The following is a 14061-nucleotide window of genomic DNA, read 5'->3' as shown; positions in this document are numbered from 1 at the left end:
ACACTTTACAGAGGCAGAAACTGGGGCTCAGAGCGGGGTTGGCTTGCCACATTCACTCAGCTACTGAGGGCCAGAACCAGGGTCTAAATTCTGTAATCTGCCTCCAGTCTACATCCTCATGAGATCCTGCCCCTTTGTTTACTCTACTGTGAAGCAAAAAAATCAAATTACAAGTTAATATGCCTATTTTTATGACATTTTCAAAAACACCCTGTCAATATTTATGCATATGTGTATATAAAAGTATGTGTATATATAGGTGGTGTATATGTGTGCATATGTACGTAAGTATATTATGGGTATATGTATGTGCATGTGTATATTGCGTCTGTGTATACATGTGTGCATATATGTATGTGTGATACATATGTATTTATGTACATGTACATAGGTGCATGTTATGTGTATATATGTGTGGGCATGTATGTATATGGGCATACTACTCATGTATGTGGATGTGCATGTATATGTATTTTATACATCTGTGTGTATGTGTATGCATGGATATATGTGTACATGTGTACATATGTGTATATGCATTTTTTTTTGGTTGCGCCGCGCTGCGGCATGCGGGATCTTAGCTCCCCGAGCAGGGATCAAACCCGGGCCCCCTGCAGTGGAAGTGCGGAGCCCTAACCACTGCTGCCACCAGGGAATTCCCTGTATATGCATTTTAAAGTGTTAAAGGAGGGACTTCCCTGGTGGCAGCAGTGGTTAAGAATCTGCCTGCCAATGCAGGGGACACGGGTTCAATCCCTGGTCCAGGAGGATCCCACATGCCACGGAGCAACTAAGCCCATGTGCCACAACTACTGAGCCTGAATTCTGGAGCCCACAAGCCACAACTGCTGAGGCCAGCATGCCACAACTACTGAAGCCCGTGCGCCTAGAGCCCGTGTTCTGCAACAAGAGAAGCCACAGCAATGAGAAGCCCGCGCACCGCAACGAAGAGTAGCCCCCGCTCGCCGCAACTAGAGAAAGCCCGCTCGCAGCAACGAAGACCCAATGCAGCCAAAAATAAATAAATAAATAAATAAATAAATTTTTTTTAAGCTTGTTAAAAAAATAAATAAATAAAGTGTTAAAGGATATATCCTAAAATGTTAATAATTTATCTTCAGGGACCTCCCTGGTGGTCCAGGGGTTAAGACTCCACGCTCCCAATGCGGGGGGCCCGGGTTCTATCCCTGGTCAGGGAACTAGATCCTGCATGCATGCTGCAACAAGGAGCCCACACGCCACAACTAAAGATCTTGCATGCCACAACTAAGAGCCCACACAGCCAAAAAATTAAATATTTTTTAAAATAATAATAATAATAATAAAATAAAAATAATAAAAAATAATAAAGATAATTTATCTTCAGGTGGTAGAATTATGAATGATTTGTTTATTTTCTCAGTTTTCTACCTGGAACACCCATTATTTCTTTAATAAATAAGTCAAGAGTGAAACTATAATTAAGAACTAAAACATTTAACTGGGGCAGAAATTCTATTTCTAGAACAGATCATTCTTTGTTGCTCAAACATAGGTATCAGAGCAAACGGGTCTTCTCTCTGAATTAAAAAAAAAAAATTCTCTTTTTTTTCTGTACCATTTTACAACTGAAAATAGTCCTACCTTCTCAATGGCTATCTCCTTGATGGCCGACGTCACAATCTCGTTGAGAACATCTGTGTGTGTGTGAAGCTCCATAGCAAACATGTTTTCCAAGGTGAATGTTTCAGTCATTTCAAACATCACACCTGTTTTCTCCATAAGCTCTTTCCAATGCCTAAAGGTACATCAACATTAAAATCTTTCTGTCTACTGAGTTTAGTGATGGATTCAATTATTCCCTCTTTAACCATAGGATAAAATCCCATTATAAACACTTCTTGTAATGGAATTCAGAAATACGAGGACATCACTGGAATTATCTGTCCAAAGTTTTCCAAGATCCCACTGGCTGCTGGAATTAAACCCAGGAAACAACATCTAGAAGATACTTTCTTAGATGGCTAGTCTTCACTACCACCTAAGAAAATACACAACTTTTCGTTTTTTGGTAACTGCTTCTGCACGGTCTCGAGACGGGTGATCCCAACCTCTCTTGGATCACTCAGCCTGTCTGAGACCCTGGTGCAAATTACGAGCACTCATGTGTTGGATAAACATTCAGCAAGCACTAACTCTATGCAGGCAGTGGGCTGGCTGCTGGGGGTTCAGAGTGACTCAGAGGCAAGGCCCTTGTCCTGGGGAACACTACCAGCGACTTGGGGAGACAGTCAGTGACCGATAAAACAAATCTATAAATTAAATAACCGCACACTGTTTCGACCACTATGAAAAAAACGCAGAGTGACAAAGTTAAGAAGGGGGAACAGGACAGACAGAGTACCAAGCAGCACTGCTCTTGACCCAATCTGGCCTCCATTGAAGGTTCACATTTGCCCACTTTTATGGTCCCATGTATATGGGATGAATGCAATAAGGCAGCTAAACAAGACCGGCAGAATGCCAGGTGCCCAGCATACAAGCAGTAATCGTAGAATCACTGATTTTTGTTGTGCGCAGAGATGGTCAGAAAGGAGAATCTACCGTTTTTTCTCTCTCTAGTCCCAGGTCTAGTGCAGGAGTTGATATGGAAGAATCCTTGTGGTTGATAATTTAATGGAAACTTTACATAGAAGCGATATTATAGAAATATTACTTGCATATTTCTAGCCCTGTGTTGCTGTTGGAATCTTGTCCTTCATCATCAGAGCTAAGCAAAGACATATTTTAAAGTAAAAGCGCCTCCCACAAACCTGTCTCTTAAAGCCTCGTGCTTCAAGTCGAGAAGTAAAGGAATCGAGTCTTTGAATGCCTTCATTTTTGCTTCCAAATGGTAGGCCACTGATAAATTTCGGACCTGCCGGGGCAGCTTTCTGAGGGACCTGAGAAAACTTTCAATTCCTTCCTGGAGAAACTGAACATTTAGGTTGATCCAGAGTGTCTGAGACCATTCTTCCTTTGCAACCTGGAAATGGGCAAGAAATAGTCCCATCAACAAGACCCCTTTGGAAACTTGAAGGTGGCTTGACCAGGAGAGCGCATTCTTAACCCTTGGTCATGCTCACTTCTCTCCAAATATCATCACCCATCTCCCCACAACAACCTCAAATTCACAAAAGAAAGATCGATTCCACGGCTCTAAAACACAAACAGAACATTCCAACTTTTTTAAGCCCTCACAAAAATAATGCTGTATCCGAGGATGTGTAGGATCCAAAAACATGTTTTCCTTTCCTTCAGGGAAAAGGAAGAAGCAGGATGTCAGAAACAGGTATTTTTAAATCAGGGAGTCACTTGGGTCTTAAATATGTACTTCATTCAGGTGCTGTTCTTTTCTGATAAAAGAAGCTAAGGTTACAAAATACCTACAATTTAGATAATCCTGCTTGGTTATCATAAAGAAAAGACTTCGTGTTCCAGCTCCCTGAGATTTAATGTAAACAATACCATCTCGTGTAAAATTTACCATCTTGTAGAGCTGGCATTTGCAACCTGTGACATCCAGGCTTGACAGAGTTGCTTGAGTCGTGAAATATATTTGACAGGAAATTATGTTAATTGATGAAATACGTGTATGATAATTTTTTTTTTTTTTTTTTTGGCTGCGTTGGGTCTTAGTTGCGGCACGCAGGATATTTGTTGAGGCGTGCGGGATCTTTCATTGTGATGCATGGGCGCTTGGGCTCTTCGTTGCGGGGCGCGGGCTTCTCTCTAGTTGTGTGTGCAGGTTTTTTTCTCTCTCTAGTTGTGGCGCGTGGGCTCCAGAGTGCGTGGGCTCTGTAGTTGTGGTGCACGGGCTCTCTAGTTGAGGTGCGTGAGCTCAGTAGTTGTGGCACACGGGCTTAGTTGCCCCAAGGCATGTGGGAACCTAGTTACCCAATCAGGTATATGACCCACCTCCCCTGCTTTGGAAGGCGGATTCTTTACCACTGGACCACCAGGGAAGTCCCGTGTATGATAATTTTTTAAAGTGTAAATGGCACTACATATGATGTATTTACATTGTTTTGTTTCTCTTCTTTTCTTGCCTTCTAGAAAGATACTAAAAGCTCCAACCGTTTTTTGGATTATTTTGAGATAACTCCCATGATTCATTACCTCCTTTTTGCAAAAATTTAATGAGAAACAAATTAGAAAGAAATCATAAAAAAATTAAAGTACTTCTCGGAGTTTCTACCCCTAAATATACAACCAGTCAGTCATTATAATAACGCCTTTCCTTCATCCACCCTCCATGCCTTTGCCTGACACTCTCTCCACTGAGTGCATCTGTTAAAACCACAACTATGGTTAAGCCCACAACCCCGCGTTTATCAGGACCCAGCACCTACACCCGGGCAGCCAACCATGATTGCTCAAAACTCAACCTTGCCCACGGCCTCAGTCAAAATCCAGGACCGTGTGGGCACCATCGGTCACCCCACATCTCCTTGGCCCTCTTGCTCCCCATTCTTCTAGAGGGTCATTTCACCCCCACTCCAACACCCTCAACCAGCCAGCATCCCCGCCCACGGTCCCCTCTGCTGATGACCTTGCTGTGCACAACCCTGGGGAAACGGACGCGATCAGAACAGAACGTTCAACATCTCCCGCTAGAAGCGTCTCTGTGCGTAGGCTCTGTCCTCCCCATATGACGGTCGATGAGTCTGCCTCTTATTTGAGGCCACCTCTTGATCCCATCCCTTTCCCACCTACTCAAGGACAGCAGACATGAAGACTCCCTTCTCCCTCCTATTACCTGCGTCCCCTCCTTACTGGATCACTCCTATCAGTATACAAACTCACGGTGCAATTTCTCCCACCTTAAAAGAAATGTATCCCGACCCCACGTCCCCTCCACCCATCACTCCTCATCTCCCTGCTTCCCTCCGAAACAAGACTCACTGGAAAAGTCATCTACACTTGGCGTTTCTAATGCCTCTCTTCCCTTTCTCTCTGTTTTTCCTAAGCTTTATGGAGGGTTCACGGGTGTACAGTAAGCTTCACATATGTCAAGTGTACAGCTGGGTAAGTTTTGACATGTGCGCATATCGTGAGACCATCACCTCAGTCGAGATAAGGAATGTATCCATCACCATCACCCTCGATGGTCTCCTCCTGCCTCTCTGTAATCACGCCCTCCCACCCTTCTCCTTCCACCGCACCCCTAGTCAACCACTGACCTGCTTTCTGCCAGGAACATGTACAGTGGCAACCAGGACATTCACAATGCTAGGCAGCCTCATCTCCATCGGGTTCCAGAACTCTCTCCACACCCCAAATGGAAACCCCGTATTCATTAGCAGTCACTCCCCACCACCTCCTCCCAAGAGCCAAAGTGAGAGTTTCTATGAAATCTGCCCCAGGCTCTGTATGATTGCGGCCTCAAAGTCCGCTGAGTTGCATTCCCTCCAGCGAGACCCAGTCTGTGGGTGGATGCTTACCTTCAGTCCTTCATAGAGCTCGTAAATGGTCTTCAGCCCGCTCATTTCCTTCTGCACTTTCAGCAGCTCTGGGTACATCGTAACCGGAAGATCGAAAAGCTTCTCAGCGTTAGCCAACTCCTGACGGTTCTTTTCGTGTCTCATCAGCTCTTTTTCAAAAGTGGCTAAAAGGTCTACTCCTAGTAAATAAGCAGATAAATGAATGCATACAATTTTTTAATTTAATTTTTATTTCATATTGGAGTAGAGGTGATTTACAATGTTGTGTTCGTTTCAGTGCACAGCAAAGTGATTCAGTTATACATATATCTATTCTTTTTCAGATTCTTTTCCCATATAGGTTATTACAGAGTATTGAGTAGAGTTCCCTGTGCTATACAGTAGGTCCTTGATTATCTATTTTATATATAGTAGTGTGTAGAATCCCAAATTTCTAATTTATCCCTCCTCCCTCCAACTTTCCCCTTTGGTAACCATAAGTTTGTTTTTGAAGTCTGTGAGTCTGTTTCTGTTTTATAAATAAGTTTCTGTTTATAAATAAGTTCGTTTGGAATACATACAAAATTGAATAAGAAATCATGAACAATATGCAAAACTATCATCTCATCCATAGAAGCCAACTGGGAAGACAAATTTAGAATGACCAGACTTTATCTTGCCATCATTCTAACTAAAACCAGAGGGCCAGTTACATGTGCAAGCTCCTCCAGCTAGAAATTTCTGTCTCCTGAGTGTTCTCGCTCTAAGTGGTCTCAGCTTGGCCTGCAGATTAGAATCTCCACGGGAGCTTTTAAAAACCTTGAAGTCGGGCTTCCCTGGTGGCGCAGTGGTTGAGAATCCGCCTGCCAATGCAGAGGACACGGGTTCGAGCCCTGGTCTGGGAAGATCCCACATGCCGCAGAGCAGCTGGGCCCATGAGCCACAATTACTGAGCCTGCGCATCTGGAACCTGTGCTCCACAACAAGAGAAGCCGCAATAGTGAGAGGCCTGCGCACCGCGATGAAGAGTGGCCCCCGCTTGCCACAACTAGAGAAAGCCCTCGCACAGAAACGAAGCCCCAACACAGCCATAAATTAAAAAAAAAAAAAAAAAATTTAAAAAAAAAAAAAAGAAAAAAAAAAGAAAAACATGCCTTTAAAAAAAAAACCTTGAAGTCCAGCCCACTCTTCAGACCAGTGGAATCAACTCTGTGGACCTGGTGCCCAGGCAGAAGTGGTTTTTAGAGATCCCCAGAGGAACCCAGTGTACAGGCAAGGTTACACACCACTGCTCCATCCCATCTTCCCATAAAATTCTTAAGCAAAACACATTCAAATGCCTCAGTAAGACCAACGTGAATACCCTTACCTCTATCAAGATCTTCACCAACAGAACCAGGGCCTTCATGATAAAAACGTCTTGCAAAGCCCTCTATCTGCTGTCTGTAGTTTAATATTTCACCTCGAGTGATCTGAGAAAAGCAGGGTTGCGTTAGTTTAGCCCATTGGATATTTTTCAACATCTTTACTCGGAAAGTAAAGCGTTGCAAGGTACCTCTGTGAACGTTCTCTTTATGCCTCCCAGAGTATGCTCCACATTCAATGCGTCATTAAACAGATTTGACCACATGCTCTCAATCTTGCCAACCAGTTCTTTCTCTGCATCGGAAGGCTAAAAAAAAAAAAAACAAACAAACAATAAATGATCAGCAGTTTGGAAATGAAATTTCTGGTCAAAGCTTCTGCTTTCCAGGACTTCTGCTTCTGCGTAATGGCAGGCTAGGTCATTTGAACAAATGCTGGTTGAATTATACAAATTAGATATTTATAATAAAAATAAAATCAGGAGAAAATAATGTTTTAAAAGAGATAGATAACATAGGCAGAAAGAGAGAGAAATAACCTAGAGAGATAAGCCCTTCATAAAGTAAAACCGAATTTCAAATCAACCTCATCTCTGATTAAAATAAGGTTATCTTTAAAAAATAAAAATAAAAAATAAGGTTATCTTGACCTGTTAACACATCCAGCTGTGTTGTCATAAGCAAAAATAAATCTCCTATGATGAAACATAACATCATCTGGAGCCTCCAATTCTCCCTACAATTTGTCATATACGATGTCCAGAACTCAATCAGAAATAATAGGACGATAAGGATACAAATGACTTGAAGGAAACCAAGAGATACACAGACAGTATAAGCAGACAGTAATGGAGTTCTAAGACATAGAATTCTAAATGTTACTTGATAAAGAAAAAAGACAGAACTGAAAATTTTGACTTTATTTTAATTATAAAAATTTAATTTTGCATACTGTGCATTTTTCTTTTTACCTTTGGAAGATGCTAGAGAACTAATTTATTATTCTGAAAACATGTAAATACAGGGTAAATAACCTGCCCTTGTTATATAAACTGTATCTCAGGGTAAACAGATAGTTTTTAAGGAAAAGTTTCTCTTTTTTTCATTTTTATTATTTTTTTATTGAAGTATAATTGACAATACTATGTTAATTCCAGGTGCACAACATAGGGATTCGTTATTTCTATACACTACAAAATGATCACCACTCACTACTGTGCATTTTCTGATGAGAGGATCTCTAGCTTTCAGCCAAGGCTAATGCTCAGTGAAGGTGATTAAAGCACTCAAGCAATGTAAATGCTGAAATACAAATTTTATGCAAATGCAGGCTTATAACAGCTCTTTGTTTCTCCCTTCTACTTTGTTTTTCCAGTGGATTCTTTTCTAGGTATTATGTGATGCAGAGCACGCAAAATTTTGCATACGATTTCAAGGAGATCCCAGACACCCTCAAACTCATCCATGGACTTTCTAAAGGTCTTTGAAACACACATTTAACAACCCTAAATAAAGACAACTGAATTATTATCTTCTACCAGTTTCTTTTATCGTCTTATCCCTCTTCTTCCCCCTTATCATTTTTGCAACAGCCATTTATTTATAAAAGAAAATTAACATCAAAAAAAAAGAAAGAAAGAAAGAAAAGAAAGAGGGAAAACCAAAACAGTGTGCAGTTACAGATCAGTCTACAAAAAACACTATTTGAGCCACGCAAGATCGAGAAATAATCTCTAAGTTGTCATTATTCTAAATAACCATGCTTTACATTTAAATTTTAGTACTTAAAGTCATAAACAATTGGCTTTATTGTATATTTGAGAAGTCTTTCTGAAAAGGGCCTTAGAATTCAACCCAACCATAAAAAGCTTAAGAAAAGAGTTCACTTAAAATAAAATAAAAACAACTATTAAAGAAATTTTGTGCACATCCTTTTGGGTGTATTGGGAAACAAATTAATATGCAAGTCATTTTTGGTGGGTCTATATACTACAAATTTTCTATGCAGTAAACATGGTTTATATATAAATTGTAAATTTATCCAACTAATTTATTGAAATAATTCCAATGAATTGGAACTGCTAGGACTAAGGCTATCCAAAACTTATAGTTTGAGTTCAAACTAGATTTCCTCTACTATTAATATATAGATGCGACCTCATCAATCTTGTCCCCCAGTGTTTATGTGGGTCTGTTTCCTAAAACTGTATAAATGTTAGATTTTTAATCTTTGGTAATATGATATTACAAAGAAATTGCTTTTCTTCTGTTATTGTTCAGCTCAGTCATCTTCATAGATGCTTAATCCTTACTAGTCACTTGTGTTATTTCATTTTCTTCCGTTTTTTTTTTTTTTTCCATTTCCCTTGGTATATCAATGTCTTTGTCACTGGTTTGTAAGAACTCATTTATGACTAAGGATGTTAACCATTCGTCATGCGATGCAAATGAAATACCATATTTTACTGCCATCAATTTAATATGGTATTTTGTATTTTGGTTGTGTATTAAAATATAATCATGTTGTATTTTTAAAAAATAAAATAAAATAGGAACTTCCCTGGCAGTCCAGTGGTTAGGACTACGCGCTTCCACTGCAGGGAGCACAGGTTCGATCCCTGGTCAGGGAACTAAGATCCCACATGTCACACGGTGCAGCCAAAAAAATTAAAATATAAATAAATAAGTAAATAAAAACAAAAACACACAAAGGAAGGAAGGAAGAGAGGGGAGGGAGGGAGGGAGGGAGGGAGAAAAGGAAAGAGTTCACTTACAAACAGACTGTACATCGCCATGGTGCGGTACCTCTCCTGGACATCCCGGTATCTTAGTTCCATCACTAAAGATTTACTTCTAATTTCTGCGATTGTTGCAAGGACAAACTTGAGATCTTCAAGGGTACTGGGGCTCTTCTTCAGGTTTTTGGTCAGGAACTATAAAAGACAGTTCAAAGGGACACTAAATAAGCATGGGGGAAAAAATACAGCACCGAATGAAGCCCTGACGACCATGAAACCCGGGGCCCCACTACCTCTATCTCTTCGTGCAGATTATGGAGCTCCTCTCTGGCTGACTCATTGAGGAGCTTCCCAAGTGAAACCACCCAGGACTTGGCGTTTTCCTGCACGGTGTTCGCCAGGGGTCCAAGCTGAAGGCGGATGCAGTGCTCATCCTTGACCAAGGGGTGATGCATCACTTCAGAGGCGATCCTGGAATAGAACTGCAACTTCTCGTCATAGGCAACACAAGGGGGCTTCTTGGCAGCAAACTTCTCCATCACAATGGCTTTGTCCAGTTTCCAGAGCGGTCGGTACCGCTTCCATTTCTGCAGGTACTTCATAAGGTTGATCAGAATCCTGTGGATGTTTTGGGGGATCATAACGGCCTGCTCAATTATCTGAGGGTTCTGAGAAATATCACTGTAAAAGCTGATTATAACAAGTTCTTCTTCCTCTCCCTTCTGAGGGGGGCATTCTATGCAGCTGCCATTCATCCAGCGAACAAAATTCTGGCAAAATAGGAATTGGGGGGAAAAAAGACAGTCCTTTAGTATCTATTTTGCTTCCTATGGACATATCATGTTCAGTAATAAGTCTTGCTAGTAAGGGATATCACTTTATTATTGATAAGCTGTGCTAGGTTGCAAAAAATCACCACAATCCTTTGTTCCTCCAATCAAGAGATTCTGTCTGTTGACAAAATGGTCTATCGGGAGTACCTATTTTCCTGCTCTGGGCTAGCCTATGACTTGACCAACAGATAGGGGAAGTGGCATTATGCAAGGTCCAAGCCTGGGGCTCAAGTAGCCCAGCAGCTTCTACTCTCATGCTCTTGAAACCTTGCAGCCACCAGATGCACGAGCTTCAGCTAGCCTACGAGATGATGGAGACCCAGGAGAACCAGGGCCCCCCAGCCAACAGCCAGCCAATCATCAGACATGTGCTTGAGCACAGCCAAGTTCGGATGTATAAAACAACATTAGTTTCCAGTGTCCCAGAACAAATCTGTCATTGGACGTCTCCCTGCTGTATAGTCAAGAGCCCCTCTTCTTTCAAGCAAACCATGGGTGGTTATACAGAACATCTCTGAACCATAGTCTGTCCACCTGTAGAATGGGAATAATAACAATTACTAACTCTACAGCTCACTGTAATACTAATACCCAAGCTGATAGCTAACATTTATTTAGAGCTAATTGCCAAGTACTGTGTTAAGTGCTTTACATGTTATGCCATTTAATTCTCCCAACCCACTCTAGAACATGGATTGTATTATCATTTCCACTTAATAGATGAGGTAATTTGATCCTAGTTTAAAACTTTTGCTCATTGTTTTCAGTCATGAAATATGAATCCTGAAGCTCAAATAGTGCAGTCAAGCCAACTTAAGTCACCTCGCCATAAGTGTTTATTTGCAGAGATTTTTGTTAATGAAAGGCATTTCCAACACTTTCCAAGAGGATAGGTAAAAATTATTTTCATTTAAAACAAGCATTGACAAAAATATAATAAAAATAAATAAAAGAAAGCAGTTATGAAGATAAAATAACAGTCTTCACCACAAAGCCTCAAACCCATCTATGGCGGGGGTGGGAATAAATTGGCATGAAAAACTATGATTAATATCCATAATGTTTCACAAAGAGTCTTTCCTATTTATTTACCCCTTGGAAATTGTTTTGTTTTCCTGTTCAAAGACTTGGTAATGTAACACCTAAAAGTTAAGAGAATTTATATGACCGAGGTTTAATAAATGACCTATTTGCATAGATTATAAAACGTGCAATTTATTCATTAATTTCCAAGTACAGTGAAATGAAATTCCCTATTTGTAATATCTACACTTAGTTTTATGCTAAAAAACATGCCTGAGGGCTTCCCTGGTGGTGCAGTGGTTAAGAATCTGCCTGCCAATGCAGGGGACACGGGTTCGAGCCCTGGTCCAGGAATATCCCACATGCCGCGGAGCAACTAAGCCTGTGCGCCACAACTACTGAGCCTGCGCTCTATAGCCCGCGAGCCACAACTACTGAGCCCACGTGCCACAACTACTGAAGCCCACGTGCCTAGAGGCCATGCTCCGCAACAAGAGAAGCCACCGCAATGAGAAGCCCACACACCGCCATGAAGAGTAGCCCCGCTCACCGCAACTAGAGAAAAGCCCACGCACAGCAATGAAGACCCAATGCAGCCAAAAATAAATAAATTAATTTAAAAAAAATTTTTTTTAAACGCCTGAGATATGTTTGACTTTCTGAACAAACCAAGTGAAAAGAAAGATATTAGGGTCTTGAGGGGGTGTGACATCTCTTATCCACAAAGATGGCCCAATTTTCCCAATGTTGGTAAGACGTAAACTTTGGGTTATTTGCCAACCGACACTCATTTGACAAGCACTGACTGAGTGCCAATTATGTGCTAGGAGCTGTGCGAGGTGCTGGGGGTTCCAGAGTGAACAGACACACAAAGTTCATGGTGTCGTGGAACCTGCATTCTAGTGGCATGAGCTAGTCAAAGCATGAACGAGCAAGTAAATAAATAAGAAAAGGTCAGATAGTGATACAGGCTAGGAAGAAGATGGAGTAGGGTGATGTAACAGAGAAGGACCCAAAGGAGCCAGCAAGTCAAGGTCTGGGGGGGCAGAAGGTTCCAGGCAGAGGGAACAGGAGTGCCACCATTTCAAGGAGGCAGTGGTGTTACCTGCTGGAGGTGCATTAGGCTGGGGCACAGTGGGGTGTGTACAGGTAGCAGCTGATCAGAAAGGTAGGCAGGTGTTAGATTGCAGAGGGGCTCATAGACCAGAATGAGGAGTTTGGATTATGTTCTAAGTGCAACATGAAGTCATCGGGGGCTTTTACACAGGGATGACATGAAACGATTCATGTTTTTAAAGGATAATCCTGACCACCTGAGGAAACATTACTGCAATAGTCCAGGTGAGGGACGATGAACTTGGGATGGATTGGTAACATGGAAAAGGAGAGAAGAGGGGAGATCAGAGGCGTGTTTGGGGGAGCGAGTCAACCAGACTTACTGACGGGCTGGATATGGGTGGATGGGAGAAAAGAGGGATCAAGGATGGCTCCCAGGGTTTCGACTCAACCACTTGGGTGGATGTTGGTGCCGTTGCCTAAAGTAGGGAAAACGGGGGCAGGACCAGGCTGCATGTTGGAAAGCCAAGAATTCCATCTTGGACTCGCAAAGTCTAAGGTTCAAGGGGAGACGGCCAGTAGGTGACTAGAAACATGTGTTGTGCAGTAGAGAATTCTGGCTTGGAGATGGAAATGTGGCGGGCTTGCCTCCATAGGATTGGTAATAACAGCCATGGGAGTGGTCGTGAGGATGCATAAAGAAGATAAAGAGAGGTGAGAAGGGAGCCGGCATCGAGCCTTGGGACACCCCCAAACTTCAGAGATTAACAGAGGAGGAGCCAGGAAGAGACGAAAACGGTCTGGACAAAGGACACGGTGGAGCCTGTGTTCTTGACCTCCTGGGTCACCTGCTGTCCGCAGCTGGCGGGCCCAGCCCTCTGTGACAAGGGGTCAACCGGGAAACAACACACAGTTCCGTCCCTACCTTGGTCATCTCCACACAATTTCGGACACAGTGGATGCACATTTTGTCAATCTCGCTTGCGCTGGGGTGCAGGATGATCTCGGGTGCCGTCAAAATGGTTTCCGTTTGGAACAAAGGGACGTTTCCAAGGATTAAAGAATTAAAAGACTGCAAATTCCTAGGAGGGGTTAATAAAACAGACTCAGTACTCAGCAGCGTGAAAGGTATCCAACAGCGGGTGAAAACGGCTAGAGTCCCAGACACCGCCTGTAAAAAGCCTGCGACAAGGAATAACACATTCTACGGCTGTAATGGATAGTGTGGGGGGAGTTTCGTTATATACCCTTTTTATGGCCCAAATTTTACAAATAGTTCATTTCTACTTTGGGGAAGTTAGAATACCTATTAGTTGGAAGATACTTAGTAATGGGAACTCCAAAAGCTGTTTGACTCTGGTTCAGGAAAAATGAACACGCATGTCCCCCCTCCGCCTGGCCCACCAGACTCTGTCCTTTCCAGGATTAAATCAGGGACAACACAGGGATGGACACTTCATTAGCCTGCAAACCGGTCTTCCTCTTGCCCCCACCCCCACCCCAATTCAGTAATCCCTACAGCCAGAGAGAGTGTATAAAACATGTAACTCTTCTCTCTCTGAGGATAAATGCAAGCTCCTGCCAGGCTCTTCATGATCCGGGCCCT

General features: G+C 42.2%; 1 protein-coding gene across 6 annotated transcripts in view; it reads right to left on the bottom strand.

The window, feature by feature from the left end:
* DNAH10 (dynein axonemal heavy chain 10) overlaps positions 1-14061 on the bottom strand; it is a 152442-nt gene that overhangs the window by 89395 nt on the left and 48986 nt on the right. For all 6 annotated transcript variants that reach the window (XR_009005127.1, XM_007189638.2, XM_057527371.1 and 3 more), the window contains 8 exons: positions 13381-13537; positions 9837-10313; positions 9580-9738; positions 6997-7113; positions 6811-6913; positions 5463-5641; positions 2793-3004; positions 1624-1777 (listed from right to left, as the gene is read on the bottom strand). Coding sequence is in view for 5 of the 6 variants with exons in the window: in XM_007189638.2 (XP_007189700.2) it covers positions 1624-1777; positions 2793-3004; positions 5463-5641; positions 6811-6913; positions 6997-7113; positions 9580-9738; positions 9837-10313; positions 13381-13537 (1558 nt within the window). In the remaining variant the exon portion in view is untranslated. The remainder of the gene's footprint in view (positions 1-1623; positions 1778-2792; positions 3005-5462; positions 5642-6810; positions 6914-6996; positions 7114-9579; positions 9739-9836; positions 10314-13380; positions 13538-14061) is intronic.

This window comes from Balaenoptera acutorostrata, chromosome 13 (assembly GCF_949987535.1).
Source record: "Balaenoptera acutorostrata chromosome 13, mBalAcu1.1, whole genome shotgun sequence".
NCBI classification, from domain to species: Eukaryota; Metazoa; Chordata; class Mammalia; order Artiodactyla; family Balaenopteridae; genus Balaenoptera; species Balaenoptera acutorostrata.
This window is presented reverse-complemented; position numbering and strand designations above follow the sequence as displayed.